The sequence below is a fragment of the Fusarium coffeatum genome (genome assembly GCF_003316985.1).
Source record: "Fusarium coffeatum strain FIESC_28 chromosome Unknown BRIP53273_contig_158, whole genome shotgun sequence".
Classification (NCBI taxonomy): Eukaryota; Fungi; Ascomycota; class Sordariomycetes; order Hypocreales; family Nectriaceae; genus Fusarium; species Fusarium coffeatum.
In genome coordinates, this window is record NW_022157951.1 from 77,472 (window position 1) to 92,893 (window position 15,422).

Genomic DNA, 15,422 nt, shown 5'->3' on the forward strand with positions numbered 1-15,422 from the left:
ATACAGGGTTTCAGCTGCGTTGGCCTTTTAATGTTTGGTCGAATTTGGGAGCACTCTAGCATTTGAGCAGGTTTAATCTGGGCTCTTCTTCTGTTTTAGGGATACCATGTACAAGAAAATAACGAAAGAACAAAAGAACATGTTACCAGAAGCCGTTCCCTACTGCTGCAGTTGTAACAGTCGCTCTACCAGTCGTCACCGCTACGTCTCACCGCACATGCAACCACTCATTTCCGCAGAGCCTCAACTTCACCTTCTCGTGCACTGCTGTGGTCAGCTTAACGTCGTACCGTAGTCCTCAGCCGCACCTCGCTGTACACCCACATTACTGTGTTTTCACTGCTTCTTCTTATTCGTGGTCTGCACTGCACCATCACTTTTGATACTGGAGGTTTGACCAGGGAGGGTTGCATGTGTAATAACTGGGGGCTAAAAATACCCCTGAACTTTGAGTTCAGCACGGCCACGCCGTGATGATTGATGGAGGGGATCTATGCAGATCTTCTTCTCCTTGACTCGACATGAACGTTCTTTTGAGCTTTGAAATGACCTCTCGAAAAGCAAGGGAGCCATGTGGTTCGTAATAGCTCAACTTGTCTTGTACGGTTAAACATTGCCTTCACGTCATCGCCCTTCGAATGCTCATTTACATCGAAGTTCATGGGATACGACAAACAAGCTTAATCTGAATTATCAAATACCAATGCTATTGTATGATCTTTCTTGTTTCAGTAAAGCTAGCGACAGCTCGTACAACAATAGAAACCCATCGGTGCGATTCGTCCATATCGACGTGACACATGCTTGAATTCGTTGCACCTTTTTGAGTTGCTTGTTCCCAAACACTATAAATAATTATTGTAATCATGAATCATCTTTCGTCTTCTCATATAAACTCTGTCTTCGTTGTAGTGGATGTTTGAAGTAGATCTGCGATATCTCAAGGTCAGCCGACGCTTATGGGTAATTGCGGGATACATACACTCTTGCTGAGACCACTTACTCAATGATTGTCCTTACACGTATTACTCGTGGTGAGCATTGGTACTTATACCGTCTGGCCTTGGCTATGCCGCATATTCTCCAAAGTTGTAGGCGCCCGGATCGGAATACGCTGAGCTCGACGTTGTTGTCGGCTTTTGCATGCAAGTGCGTATCCTGGTTCGTTGGCTTTGCGCCATTCGACGTATGCTTCGTACTGCTGTTGCTGAGATGTGTCAGGAACTGTTGGCTTCAAGACAGGAGGAGGACAAGTCGGATAGAGTCCGCTTCCCATGGCTGGATTGTAAGGCCATTGGGGCGTTGTATTGAGACCAACCAATGGGTTAGATGCGACTGAGTATGGCTGAAAAGCTGTATTGCCTGTAGGTAGAGTGAATTGATTGCCCAACATTGGCCCCAGTCCAATGCTAGATAGCAATCCAGGGGGAGGGGCACTCTGCATAGGGACTTGGTAAGCGCCGAACCGAAGAGCGGCGTTTGAAAACGGGGACAAATTTGCTGTAGAATCGAGTGCTGCTGGGTTTTGTCCTCCAAAAGGGAGTGAACTAGTCTCCGACTTCGACTTGTCTCTAACACTTTGAATGTCATGTTCCGGTTTCTTGAAAGACAGAGGATGATCCAGCGTTGCCGAACCTGTTTCGACAGACTGGTTGGTCGTAAGATCACTTTCCTCGCTACCCCTATCCAAACATGTTTGTCGAATGGATTCTTCATCCGATTCGTTGGGGCAATCCGAACTTTCTGATGCTCTTGTAAAACTTTTGAATGATAGGAACTCCCTTGCTCTAGGGTTCAATTTAAGGGGATCTCCGTCCATACAGACTCCAGAGTCATGGGACCAAACTTCCTTTCTCGGATTGTTGGCGTGAGTTGAGCCAGTCTCAAACTCAGAGCTGTTTGTTTTGAGTTGCTGCGTCACTCCTTGTGGCTCCTTTATCACTTCCCACCGGTGTAGAGATCCTTCTGAGTCGGTTGCGCCTGGGTATCGATGACTTCCGCTAGATCCTGAGTGAAGCTTTCTCAGAAGCTTCTTAAAAGCCTCAGTTCGTTGCTCGGTTTCTTCCTTTGGTTTTCTTACAGCTTCTTCCTTGGTATTGTCGGTCTGGGTTTGCTGAAACCTTTTCACGATTTTTCTGAAAGCTTCATTTCTGGGACCAAATGCTTCTTTCGTGGTTGGATTGCTTGACTTTGAAACTGACGGCTCTGCAGTCTTCACTCGAGACCCATCTACCATACTGCCGATATTGGCGACAGCTGGGTCATGAAAGACAGCCTCTCTGGCCCTTTCAATGCTCTCCTCTCCAGAGCTCCTGGGGATTGTATGTCTCTCTTCTCTCAATTGATAATGAGAAGAAGCCGGCTGTGATCGATGCTCTTCACTTGTTGTCTGCGGCAAGTTCTTGATACCCTCCCCAGTAACTTCCCACTGTGGATGTCGTCCGTGTGACCGTTGTATATGAGCGAGTGTATATGCGCGCCCGTTATCTGTGAGGACTTGACCAGAACTTTGGGAAATGATTTCATTGGAGAAAAGAGGGGTGAGTCGAAGGACGCCGAATTCATCAGGGGAATCAATGATTTCCATATTTTCCAGCAGGACACATAGTCCATGAAGATCCTCACCTACGTCCTCACTCGGAGCTGTGCGCACATTATCTCCATCTGCTGTGCTGATATGGCCTTGGTTGACGAGGGCAACACTCTTACCCTTGGTCTCGGCTTCAGAGCTGTCGAGACTACGAACAGATCGCCCGGAATTGGCATTATTGATCAAGTCCCAAGAGTCGGATCTTCTGTTGTTGCTGTGATCAGTGCTTGAATCATTATCTGCAATAGGCCTAATAATGGACCAATTCTGGCTGCTGCTTGCTGTGGCAATGGAGTCGCCCATGGAGTCGCAAGTGCTGCATCTTTCTCGCCGACGACGCCAATCTGGGTTGTTCATTGCTTCCGAAAACTTTGAAACTGAACTTGAATCTCCGGAGTTTTCCTTTCGTGACAAAGAAGGAGAAGACTGGGTTTCAAGGAGCATTCCATCTGTGCTTGTTGTATCAGTTGAGATGGAAGTGCGAGCCTTTCGATTTTGGATTCTCTTTTCGTAATTCATGCTGAAAGCTCCTGCTCTCGTGAGCTAAGGTGAACCACGGAAAGCGAGGCACAAGTTTCGAGGTCAGATCTTGCAGCAGACAACTGGTTAGGATATCTGTTGATGTTGAGACAGTCAGGGTCTCGATTTGTAGGTTGTCAACGCGGCTTTCCTTTTTTTTCTTTTCTATTGTGCGAGTTTCTCGGATAGGTGACGCCTTCCTCTCAATTGATCGTGATGTGAGAAAGCCAGTCGTTGGATACTTGTTTCAACGTGGTAGGAAGGGGATGTGACTTGGAACACAATCCAGAGAGTCGCAAATAAGCGTTCTATGTCAGAGGGAGTGTCAGCACATGAAGGTATGTATCCTCCCAAATCAATGATCCCGATTTGGTCTTACATTAGCCTGAAGAAATTACTTACGTTGAAACCGGCACGAACAATGCTGCCAAAGGCTTGGATAAAGGCGAGAAACTGCAGGCTCTTTTTGATGGGTTGGGGTCTCTTGAGGTGGGGAGGAGAGTTGGAACGGCGGGAATGAGGCCGTGTATGATGATCGCTGGCAAGTGAATTCGCTTTTGTAGAGGCAGTGTTGTTCTAGACAAGATGCCTTAATGCTGCGTGTAGCGGAATAGATAGTCCAAAAAAGGGCACTCTTTTGCTAACGAAGGCCAAGATGTGATGGTGTTGAGAAGAGAGAACAAAAAGGAGTCATGATGGAGGAGAAGATGGTTAATCACTATCATCTGAAGGAAGGCGGAAGGGGTGCATCAGCATTAGGGGAAAGTGGAAGGTGGGACTTAGAAGTTGGGACGGAGCCCTCCCATATGATCAGTGGCCCCTTCCTAGAGTGAACTTTTTGCAAAATTATGCGCAGGAAAGAAGAAGGCACAAAGTTGAGTTGATGATTTCAGTGATGGAACAGAGAGTGATCAAGAGTTCAGAGACCGAGCAAATGAAACTATATATTGAAAGGTATCCAAAAATAACGAGAAAAACAAACCCTCAAGCAAGATACTCCAAAGGACAGAAACCTGGACCGCTATCGAAGTGATCGGTTTTATAAACATCCACTCGCTCATTATCAACACTATGGTATGGCTCATAGAGATTCAGCACTATCCCTGATATTGCTGTCCACCCATAAAGGCAGCAAACGCTCTCTGGTATCTCGTTAGCGATCAAGACTAGAGTGGAGGAGAAGGAATGCACTTACCGAGTTTCGAGTCTGCAGGTAAACTGTTCCAGGACCTGTGAACTTGCAGACCAGACCTTCTGCTGAAGCGAGTCCCGAAATGATACCTCCCGAGGCAACACGCTCCATTACATACTTGCAATTCCAAGCGATGAGATGGCCGTTATCGACAATGTACTTTTCGTCCTCAACAAGCTATTGGGTGTTAGTTTATAGCACAAGAATACCCCAAAGTAAACTTACCGTCTTCTTGATGATGGCACCGAAACTTGAAATCCAGAGCAATCCCACACCGCTGATCTTGTAAACCCACAGGCCTTCACCACTGAACATGGCCTTTCCGAGTCCTTGGCGTTTGAAGTCCTTGATAACACCCTGTGTTGAAGCAAGGAATGCATCTGTACCAACTGACCAGGTCTCCTTGCCTGAGAGACGCATAGTAGTAATATCACCAAGACTGTGCGGCGCCAGAATGATTTCACCGGGACCAACATACGTCGAACTTGTCACATCAGCGCCAGTAATCATCTTTTTCATGCTGAATTTGACTTGTCCTCTCAACGTGACAGACGGAGACATGGCGACCATTGCGCCTGGCTTGCCGGCCATGGGGCAACCCATAGCCAGCTGGATAGTAAGGATACTGTTGGAATCGCGATGACTGATGCGGTAACTGCCTCCATTGAAGGTTCCGACATCATCAGCGATGGCCTCTGCTCCAACAAATTGACCAGCTTGAGGAGCGCCAGAGGCAACCATGGCTACCGCGCTTCCGGCTTCCTGTTGCTGCTGTGGTTGTTGCTCCAGCTCCTGCTTTGGCTTCTCGACCGGATACGAGTCACTAGCTTGAGGCGAGATTGGCGGCGGCGGATCAAAATGTTGTTGACTAGACGCTGGTGTAGCTACCGGGGGTGTTGATACAGGTGGGGTAGCAGCAGGCCTCATGGCCAAGTTGTTCTGTTGGCCTGGTGCATGATACTGGGTCTGAGGAGGAGGAGTCGCTTGCGGCTGGTTGAATTGGAAGTGCTGCTGGTACGCTGGCGCCGACATGGGCGGGGGAGGGTAATGTCCTTGAGAAGAGCTGTGAGAGTGTTGCCTGACTTGAGGAGAGGGAGTCGACTGCTGCTGAGGAGGTTGTGGGTAGTGAATCGGCTTTGGTTGGTGAGGCACTTGGGGAGATGGCGTATGCTGAGGAGGAGGATAGCTCACGGCCTGTCCAGACTGTGGTGGCGACTGAGGCGGAGGTGGATAGTTCATATTTTTCCCAGACTGAGGCTGAGATTGAGGTTGAGGAGGAGGAGGATAGTTCATAGCTTGTCCAGGCTGGGGCGGAGACTGAGGAGGAGGAGCGTAGAATTGCGTCTGGTTCGCAGGAGGAGAGGTCGGTGGCGGCGCATATTGGTGTCGTTGCTGTTGTGGTTGAGGAGCTGCTCAGACATACCATGGTTAGTCTCGTTCGAGGTTATCATAAGATGAGGGTTTTCGCGAACCTGGAGAGCTCTGTGCCGCGCCGGGCGGAGCTATTGAGGTGTCATGATCAGTTTGGTTGTCATGATGAGCCAACGGATAGTGGGACTTACGAGGGTAATAGTGCTGGCTCATGACTTCTGATAGTTACTAGTCGGAGAATAGGCGGGCAAGATGAATCGAAATAAACAGATCTATAAAGATGAAGAAGAAAAGGAGAAAAATAAAAAAAGATGAGACCCTGAAGGAGCTCTCCCCAGGATAGCTCCAAGCTGCTTCTTTAGCCGCCCGTAATATGTGCCAAGCTAGGACAGCCCCGCACAAATGTTGCCTTTTCACTGCCACGATACTTGAGCCATGGAGTTTGATATCAAAGATTCGATGCAAAAAATTGGACAAAATTCAACAAAATTTAAAAAGCTATAGAATGTTCTCCTTATAGACTTGTAATACTGTCTCGGCATTTACTTTGTCTCATAATAAATAGAAACTGGCCGCATCACCAGAGACCAAGTTCCCGTCCTTGCCGAACAACTGCAACTCGACCTGCAGGATGAATGCTACAAGCTTCATTCATTTCTGGAATATAGCCAATCAGTGAGTGCTTTCAGGTCATTCAATCCCTGCTCAATGAGCTCTTTGGCTGTGTCGACAGCTGTAAGCGCCCACGCGGGGCATGCCGTGGGCGCTTAGCTACGGTCTCAGCAAGCCTATTGGCTTATTGAGTCTGTAGGAGGCAAATGAGTCCACGTCTCTCTCCTACAATTGATGAGTATTGGATCAACTGCTTTAAGACTATATCAGTCTACTTGTTAGACTCAAGTCAACCTGGGGGCCTGAGGTTCTGAGCTTTGTCATTCATTGTGTCCCATCACGTGCAGAAACTGTGTTCCTGTCATTGTGGCTTGGTATGATCTGACTGTTGCCAAGATACTGTACAGCAAGTACTCCATCTGTTTACTCAACACCACTTCACGTTACCCAAGGTACCAATATCCATTCCATTACCCATGTCTTGGCACTACTCGGGGTATGCTATTCCCACTGCCAAGGATATGGTGGTTTCAGCTCCTGTGCCTTATGAACTCTAAAAGCCAGGTATTTCCAGTGCTGAAAACCGCTCTTAATTATACACCCTCACTTCAACCTCTTTGCCCGTGTAACTACACGCGTCTAACTCGAGGCGCTTATCTCTCGGGCCCGAGCTGCGAGACTTGCCTTGCCATTATCAATCAATGATTCGAGTCATATGTTTTCCAAGAACACTGGTTCCAAGCCATGAAACTTGGTAGGGGCATGGCTGCAGGCTGCAGCATAACAGGTCACTGACATGAGAGATCGTTTTGCTGATCATGTCGTCCTCTTTAGCTTGATTTATAATCTGGTAAGGCTGGGAGCTTATGAAGTCATCCTAAACTCAAATGTTCGCGTATACTCACCGGTCCTGTCAGATCTGGCAAGCATCATGTCGATATGCTCTCACATCGACGTCGTGATAGCACATCGACCCAATACCGTGCTGTCCTACCAGTATATCGGCATGTTTCTGATTCTGATGTGCAGCTTCGTTGTTCGGGAATACCGTCAGCCGATGATGGTGGCATTTTCGTTCAAGATCTACGATAACGATACGTATGGGCTTGGTTGTCAGGGTTTGACTTTCAACTTGCTCACAACGGTCAGTTTTGCGAAAGGCAACTGACTTTCGCTATGGGTCAACCACATCCACGGGTCCATAATGAAGCTACCCAAAGGCTGAGAAGCAGTGAAACCACTGAAGATTTGCTGGCCGTTCCGTTCCGCTCGGCTTTGAAACCCGGGACGAGTTTGCCCACTCTCGTCAGCTCAAGAAGCCACCAGGAGCCTAATCCGTCATAACAAGAGTCTTGGAGAGTTTAAGAGTTCTTCTTTGCTGGCTCTGAGTCATAGCATCTACTGTAGCCTTTCCAAGCTCCTGGACTTTGAGCGAAAGAGTTCGCCGTTAGGACCTGTAAACCTCTCAACCTCAAAGCCGTTGAATTGTACTTGCGTGGTTAGTGTATTGTCGCGATAGACGAATACGGTATTCCTTAAAGTTACGAAATGCCAAATAGGGATTCAAGGCATGCTTGGCGTTGGATTAGAGTTTAACCAATCTGTCGTGAGCACGCCTGCGAACGATACTGATGAAGTCAGCAAAGTAAGCCGTTCGGGAAGACATTGCCCCTTGTTAACGCGATTGACAGTTTGATAACCGAAGACAAGACGCCACTTGTTTGAAAGCCTTATTTGCAAATTTATTGGCAGCTAAGCATGCAGGTTCGCCGAACAGCACGCGGGCGCCTCGTGCGTCGATATGTGTTTTATGCCAGCCATGAGTAGATATGGTGCCTCCACTGCTACCAGGTCAACCCAGATGTACCTCGTCAATGAACTAACAGATTCTGAGTTGTAGATCTAGTTTATCACTTGCTGACAGTGGATCCCCAGACCAGGTGTGCCTGTCAGATGCATAGCTTTCAGCCTCATACAGAGCCTTGAAAGCGTACAAGCCATGTAATCTCCATCAAGACGATGCCCCATGACGCTGAAATGCCAGTGTAGTAGCATTCTAGTGACCATAATGATTTGGCATGCTCACCTCCACAGCCTAGCAATAGCTCCTCCTCTTGACGGAAGCTCTTGTCCGTGGTTCGCCGAAGTGTATGGCTCTTGGTAAACTACTATACGTCAGAGGTATTGCGGTTCAGAGGAACGGCAATTAATTCATCTTGTTCTGTAACTCATACATATCAGTTGTTGGCTCGGCTGGACCACAAGCTCCGACTCGTGTCATTGAGGCAATGCGATTCTCAAAACAGACAGGAAATATGACCTGTCGCACTGACGGGTAACAGTGCCGATGAGGCTCCTATAAACATGACGGGTCTCGAGACAGTGCCTGGACCCAAACCTGGGGGACTGCCCTAAGCAAAAGTATGTCGTACCATAACCGTTGGCAGTCTGGCCCGTGCTGGATCGGGAGGCTTCTGTTTTATTGATCGAGATGTTGTGTTGGAAATGTGTGCCAGCAACTAGGCGTTTTCTGATATGACAGCCACAGTCCCAACCACCTTTGCGGCTTTGGCTGTCTGAAGTTTCTCCCTGGCCCAACAAGCCCTTGGTTGTGGTCCGCCCCGTTTCGCTCATGGCGTCTCTGCGCCCGCTGTTGACTGATGGCGGCACGTCTTACAACGTTACGTTGATCAAGTGAAATGCTGGTAGGCCTTACGGTAGCGCAAACAAGTCACTAAGACATGGTGGCCTAGAGCTCCCCGAGCACGATCAGCGGGCTAATAGTGGACCGGATCTCGATAAGGAGAGTTTCTTGGAGATTAGCTCAAGCGGACAATACCAAAGCTCGATCTTAATTCTTGCCCGCCATTCCCGAGGCCCTTGTCATGTGAGTCGGAACAGCTTGACTGGGTGGTAGCTCGAAGAGTACAAGCAAGACATGTCTGCAGACAAGTTGAATCGAAACGTAATATCGGTAGCTCGTTGGTCTGCGCATCGAGGCCTATCGTATGTTGTATGTATGTAGGTATTGGAATTTAAAGTTAGACTCGTTCGTCGAGCTTGAATGCTATGTCAGCCTGCATCTGCTTCGTACAGTATCCAGTCACGTTGCTCAAAAGAGCAACGGTGGCGGTTCTTGCCAAAAACAACTTTCAAAGCACATGGTTGAGAGGGAAGTCAGGAACGATAGAAGCTGAATACTGTACCTGCCTAGGCTAAGCGTCCATGCGCCTGGAGCGAGACTCGGGTTGCAAAATTTATATCGACACATTAAGAAAAAGAAAGGGTAAGAAAGAGCGGCGAATTGCTAGCCTTTTGCGGACGTCGTCTCAACATATTCTCGGTACAGATAGAGAGTATCGTACTAATTCGTTGGATCGCTGCCACCCCGCAACTTAAACCTTGGGTTTATAGCTGACTATTTCGGTCTTGAAACCATCGACAATATAATCGCTCGCAATGAGGCTTACATGTTGGCCACGATTCAACAGAATGCAAGCACAGCACGTACACTCTGGCGCCAGAACCATGTCTCTGGGTCCTCCCTGCAGAACGGTCCGGACGCTGAGCCATGGTGTTGGTTCACACGAGAGACGGGCCTCTGGGTCCAACGATATGCTCTAGAAGTCTAGAACCTCCCTTTGTGTTTCGCAAATATGGCTTGCATACATGCTATCCGTACGCACGAACGTGCTAGATAGGCATTTTGAGAAGTCCTTCGGGAAATTCCGCTTGGAAGAGGATTTTCTTGTTCGGTCAGTCACTACTCAGCAGTAGTAGATCCTGTTCTAAGGGTCAACCCATTAGCACAAGAAGCTAGAAGAGAGATAACACAAAACACCGAGTCATCGTGGAGACCGGATGCCGGTCATAATCGTCTCAACTTCAAGCCGTCTGGCAACGTGGTCCCAAACAGGAAGCGAGTCGTCGCGAACTCGCCTTCAGGCACTCGCGATTCAATGGGATGAGCTCCCTCTCTGCAATCGTAGCCAGTTGCCAAGATCAGTACAGGTCCAAAGCAGCGTCTGCTCCGTCATGGCATTATGATCTGTCGCCTTGTCAGGGTAGGCGAACCGGATATTATGGGATTTAGCTTACAGGGTACTCTGTACCTGTCGGCGTAGCAGTTCTGGCAGGCAAAGATGACGAGCCTCAACCACGACTTGGCTTTGCCAAGTTTTCACGGGTCGATATCGTTCAAACACTGGACTTTGTCAAAAATCCCACGAGTAGTTGCTCTATAGCTCATGGCGAATCCCCTGACTCGTTGTTAAATCAACCAATCTTCGGTACCGAGACAAGTTCTGGGGACTTCGGGTCTGCAACTTACAAGAGTTTAGCGCTTCTTGCTAGAACCGGCGATGAGCCAGGCTTTTCCTAGGCTCCGATGTCCAGGGACGCGAAGGAGCCAGAACACTACAGTAGTTTCAGGTATCGAACTATGAAGACTAGACATGCAATTATTAGTGACCGGGGAGTTAGTTAACCATAGAATGGGTATCTCTCAAAGTTTTGAGGCTATTTTGGCTTTAGGGAGAAGGGTCAATGTGTCGAACGAACGGCGGATGGCTGTAGATCCGATCGTCTGTGGGGCATAGCCTATAAATGAAAAGATGCGATTGGACGTAGACGAAAGATTTAGTGCCTGTCCACTGTCCACTGCCCTACGGGGGGATCTCAGGCTTGTGTTAGTGTCAGATGGTGAGAACAGCCCAGGTCGGTGGACCATTTTCTTCCTTTCGTCTGAACAGTTTTCTGCCTTGCGAAGGATGATTGATTATATCCATAGCCAAGGCTGTGCATGATCTCTGATACACGTTGTGTCATGGATAATTGACACAAGGATTCCGACATGATGTGCCAATGCAAACGGGACCTTACATGGCATGGCATCACGGCAGACATGTGTCCGAAAAGGATATTCCTTCTAAAATACTCCGAGGGCTTGTTTATAAGATACAACATAAAGAACTTGACTTGAGCCTCCACGAATGGATTACCGAATTCATCCATCCTAACACCACAGGCGTCAGGGGCCAGCCTGCAGGTGGCACTAGGATTCGAACATTAGCGAATCATAAGCAAACGGCTGGTCGATACGCCAAGAAATCTACCTGACCCTTTGAAGGTGAAGGTGAAGGGGTGGCCGCGGGGTTTACGATTATATGACACTCTATTTCAGACAAAGTGTACATGTACAGTAAGCAAACGGGCAGGCAGATGAAGCAAGGTACAGAGGACAGTAACATTGAATGGGAACAAGCAAGGACAGCAATTAAAGCCCTATGAATGTCGTTTCCCGCGCTTTAGTATGGACGCTGATGCCAGTCGTTGGTCTAACCTCGAGCTGAGGTCCTTCAATACTCGGTAATTATCAACGTTTGATCTCAGCCCAGCCCAGCTCAGCTCGGTTCAGGGGTCAGTACTGTAAGGATTGATTGATTCAACTTGAAAGCTGAAGTGATTCAACAGAGTGTAAAAGATCTGCAGTAAAAGAGCCTACAGCGCGTCAAGCATCCACTATGGCAACCCGACAGACTGGACTGCGGTATTACCGGACGATTGCTGGTGATGCAAGGGCTGGCTGATCTCGTTTTGATTTGATTTGGATGACATGACTGGACTGAAGCGAAGCGTGTGTGGAAATAAGAGAAAAAATAAAAAGAGTTAGACTCCCCCTTGTTAGGCCAATCCGATGGATGGGATGCGACATGGAGAAGGGACATGGGCTGATGTGCATTGCATTCATCCATGTAAACCGCCAAGAGACCACCATCTCGTAGATGAGCCAATTAGATGAACTCAACAGGACACAGTTCCACAGCTGGGACCACCCTGGGACACGCTGTCGGGTTTAGAGACCCGGCTCTCGGTACAAACGCTGCACTGGCACTGGAAACCGCTCCCAGAAGAGGCTTGATTGCTCCGGCAGGACGGGCGCATGGGGACTAGACTGATAAGCTCCACTGGACAGTACTGTACAGTACCCAAGTTATGTATTGAGTCGAGACGCCTTCATCAGAGACAAGCCCACTCAGTCCGGTCCAGCCCTGGCGGTAAGACAGAAACCAGAAACAAAGAAATAACTTGGTAGAGTCGGTGTACTGTACTGTACTAGATACGTTAGCAGGGAAAAAAGCCTACCATCCTGTCGGATCATTAAGCTCAATATGACCTAGATAGCCTATAGCACCAAAACTACCTGTTTCTACTATTACCTCTTCAGAAGCTAAGTTACGTCTACGGTCATCACTAGTTCGCTAACTACACCACCACGAGTCTGCTCCACCCCAGCAATGAAGCGGCGTCAACGCCTGCTCTTCTAGCGCAACGCGGATGCCTTCATATTACTTGGCCTGCTCGCCCCTGCTCTTTCCCGTCTGTTTCTGTTTCTATCTTTGCTTCTACTGCCATTTCTATTCCCACAATCCATTCATCACCATCTCTATTTCTCAATCGTCAATCAATCTTTCAAATATTCCCAACACACACGCTCTCTCCAATATTTTTTACTCAACCTCCATGGGGCAAGTCATCACCAGCCTCTAGCTCTAGCCATGTGGGAGCCTCACAAGGCACGCCAGCGAAGAGACTCGCCCGCAAAGGCATCACAACCACAACAGCAAAATAACACTGTTTCGACTTCGAACACGGACACAACAATGACGTCTGAAAAGGCGACATCAATTCAATCACCATTATCGCCACCAGGTTCACCACCTTCTTCATCTTTAAACTCGCAATTTCAACCCCAATCAATCGACGTCCTTACCTCTCAACTTGGTAGTTCATCACTCAGCCAATACCACCGCGAATCTTCACTTTCAACAACACGCCTACCAGAATCCGCTCTCTCGCCTATTTCATTACCTGACGACGATTGCGTCAATGTTTCTTCGATACTCACCCACCACAATTCGAGGTCGATGGAAATTGATGCCGACAATCACAGCAATATGCCGACTTCACAAAATGCGTCCACTTCAGAGAAACAAACAATCTCCACGGACTCCATGAGCATGCCTTTCGCTTCCTTTGAGCCCATTGCCGTCGACCCCACCGCGCTCGCCGAAGCTCCAGGAACTATCACAAGGTCTATGTATAGACCCAACGCCTTTGGCGGGTTCGAAGTGGACGAGGGATACTGCGAAGATGAAGATGACTTCTCTTGGCTTCCATCAGCTGGGTCATTAAGGGCGGCCAGCACGCCAGACGGTATCAAGAAGCGTTATGATCTCGGATACAGGAGATCGGTTGATGCCGCTAGCCGCTGTCGCAACACCATCCACAGTGTACCACGGATGCGACGACGTGATAAGAAGAGGAGCAAACACTCTCAATCGGGCGCAAGCTCTATACGAGGTCGATCCGATTCTCAAGCATCATCAGTGATTATTTCGGCACAATAGAGCACATCAGCGTTGCATGTCAGCGGTGTCCTTGGTGGGTGCAGGCGGCATAGCATATGTCATGACCAGCTTAGAAGGATCGGGTACGACACAACGGCGTTATATGGTTACGAGCATTTACAAGAGCGAAGCATCCGCCCTTTCGGGACAGAACCGGGGATGAATGGGCTAAGGCGTTTTTTCGGAAGTTTTTGAGATTTAGACACGTTGGTCATTTGTTTGATTATTTCGGAGATTTCACAGTTTGGCGTACGGGTATCACGACAGGGAGCATAGTTTGTTTTACCATGGATCATGTACAAGGCGTTTGAATTCGGAATATGCTTGGAAGACAGAACCAGCATGAGGCGCATCATGACGTGAGAGTCGTGGTCAGGATGCAAGGTCGCGGCCAGGAAGCAGGGATGAGATACAGTGCAGTACATTGCATTGCGTTGCGTTGCGCGACCAACAAGGTCGATGTTGGTATTAGTATTATCCTGTAGTTTAGAAGAGCCTCGCACGACGTCTGATCCCGATGGATCGACGACATCTCCAGATTGGCGATGGAATAAACGCAACAAACGTGTGTAACTATCACAACGAACATTCTTACAGAGCATCAAACATGTGACATACGTGATAACTGGCTTAATGACGGCAGCATAGCAGTCTTAGTCGTGTTAAGAATTGAAGTTGTATAACACAACTGAGAAAATGGGTGTGGAAGCTCGATTTCGGTAAGACTTGATCGGAGCGACTTTTAAACTTTATCGGAAGACACGGCTGATGAAGCCATCACCAGCCGGGCCGAGGGTTTGTGTGTGACCACCATAAGACCTTTATCTCAAGAATGGTATGCTAGCTTGATCATTTGATTGATTTGTCAACGTACTTAGATAAAGGTCGGCAATGGCGCCTTGGTTCTTACCCGAATCCTGTTTACTCTACACGTCAAGGCCTAGTCGTGCCGTCGCGCTTGCACTCGCGTCCCTTCACATCGTACGAGCCAAACGACGAGATTTTTTCTCGTCAATTAATCTGTGCCGCCAACAGCCGGACGCCATGGTCAAGAGGGACAAGGCGTCGCTGAAAAGAGTTCATCGGAGAGGGGAGGTCTGGGCACAAAACGATGTGGATAACGGTGAGTTCCCATTCAGGTAGTCAAAGAGGCCTCATGACAAAGTAAATGTGAAAAATCGAATTGATAGATGGAATACATGAATCATTCAGTTGGTTAATTAAGCAATGTTTACTATGACAAGGCATGAGTGCATGGGGTCGTTGATGAGGTGACGAGGTTAGACAAGTGGTGAAGAAACTAACTAACAGGAACATTCTTGAGGTGAGACAAGTTCACGATGAAAGATTCAATTGTGTTTAATTGAATGCGCAGGAAAATAAAGATTCCATCTATGTAAAGTAGTCTATGGGCGGGTCGATCGAAAGCAAAGAGAGATCCATATCTCAATTACAGTCACAATGACATGGGAGGTGGGGTCTCGAGCCTGTCAGATCTGATCATGCCCCTGTAAAAATGCAATGCAATGCAACCATTTTGGCTGCCCGCTGCAAGGTACAGGCGGGAGTCAGGGCAGGCCCAGGCCCATGAGGTCAGCCCGGGCACGGGTAAAGGTAAGGGTAAGGGTGCTGCTACTGGACTGTACTGCTGCACATCAATCACTTAGGTCCCATAAACCTTCAACTCTATCGACCTGGATATAATCATCTAGGCTGTGATATGCGAAAA

At 48.3% G+C, this 15,422-nt stretch overlaps 3 protein-coding genes across 3 annotated transcripts; 1 reads left to right on the top strand and 2 right to left on the bottom strand.

Moving 5' to 3' along the window:
* Positions 1–1,048: 1,048 nt before the first annotated feature.
* On the bottom strand, positions 1,049–3,109 carry FIESC28_07197 (uncharacterized protein; the record flags this gene model as incomplete). The annotated part of the gene is made up of 1 exon (XM_031161338.1): positions 1,049–3,109. One exon carries the CDS (start codon positions 3,107–3,109, stop codon positions 1,049–1,051), a length of 2,061 nt encoding a protein of 686 aa, XP_031014596.1.
* Positions 3,110–4,206: 1,097 nt separating this feature from the next.
* FIESC28_07198 (uncharacterized protein) lies at positions 4,207–5,885 on the bottom strand (the record flags this gene model as incomplete). Its single annotated transcript, XM_031161339.1, has 5 exons — positions 4,207–4,251; positions 4,305–4,478; positions 4,527–5,710; positions 5,774–5,803; positions 5,864–5,885. The coding sequence occupies 5 exons, from the start codon at positions 5,883–5,885 to the stop codon at positions 4,207–4,209; spliced, it is 1,455 nt and encodes a 484-aa protein (XP_031014597.1).
* Positions 5,886–12,841: 6,956 nt separating this feature from the next.
* FIESC28_07199 (uncharacterized protein) lies at positions 12,842–13,693 on the top strand (the record flags this gene model as incomplete). Its single annotated transcript, XM_031161340.1, has 1 exon — positions 12,842–13,693. The coding sequence occupies one exon, from the start codon at positions 12,842–12,844 to the stop codon at positions 13,691–13,693; it is 852 nt and encodes a 283-aa protein (XP_031014598.1).
* Positions 13,694–15,422: the final 1,729 nt, after the last annotated feature.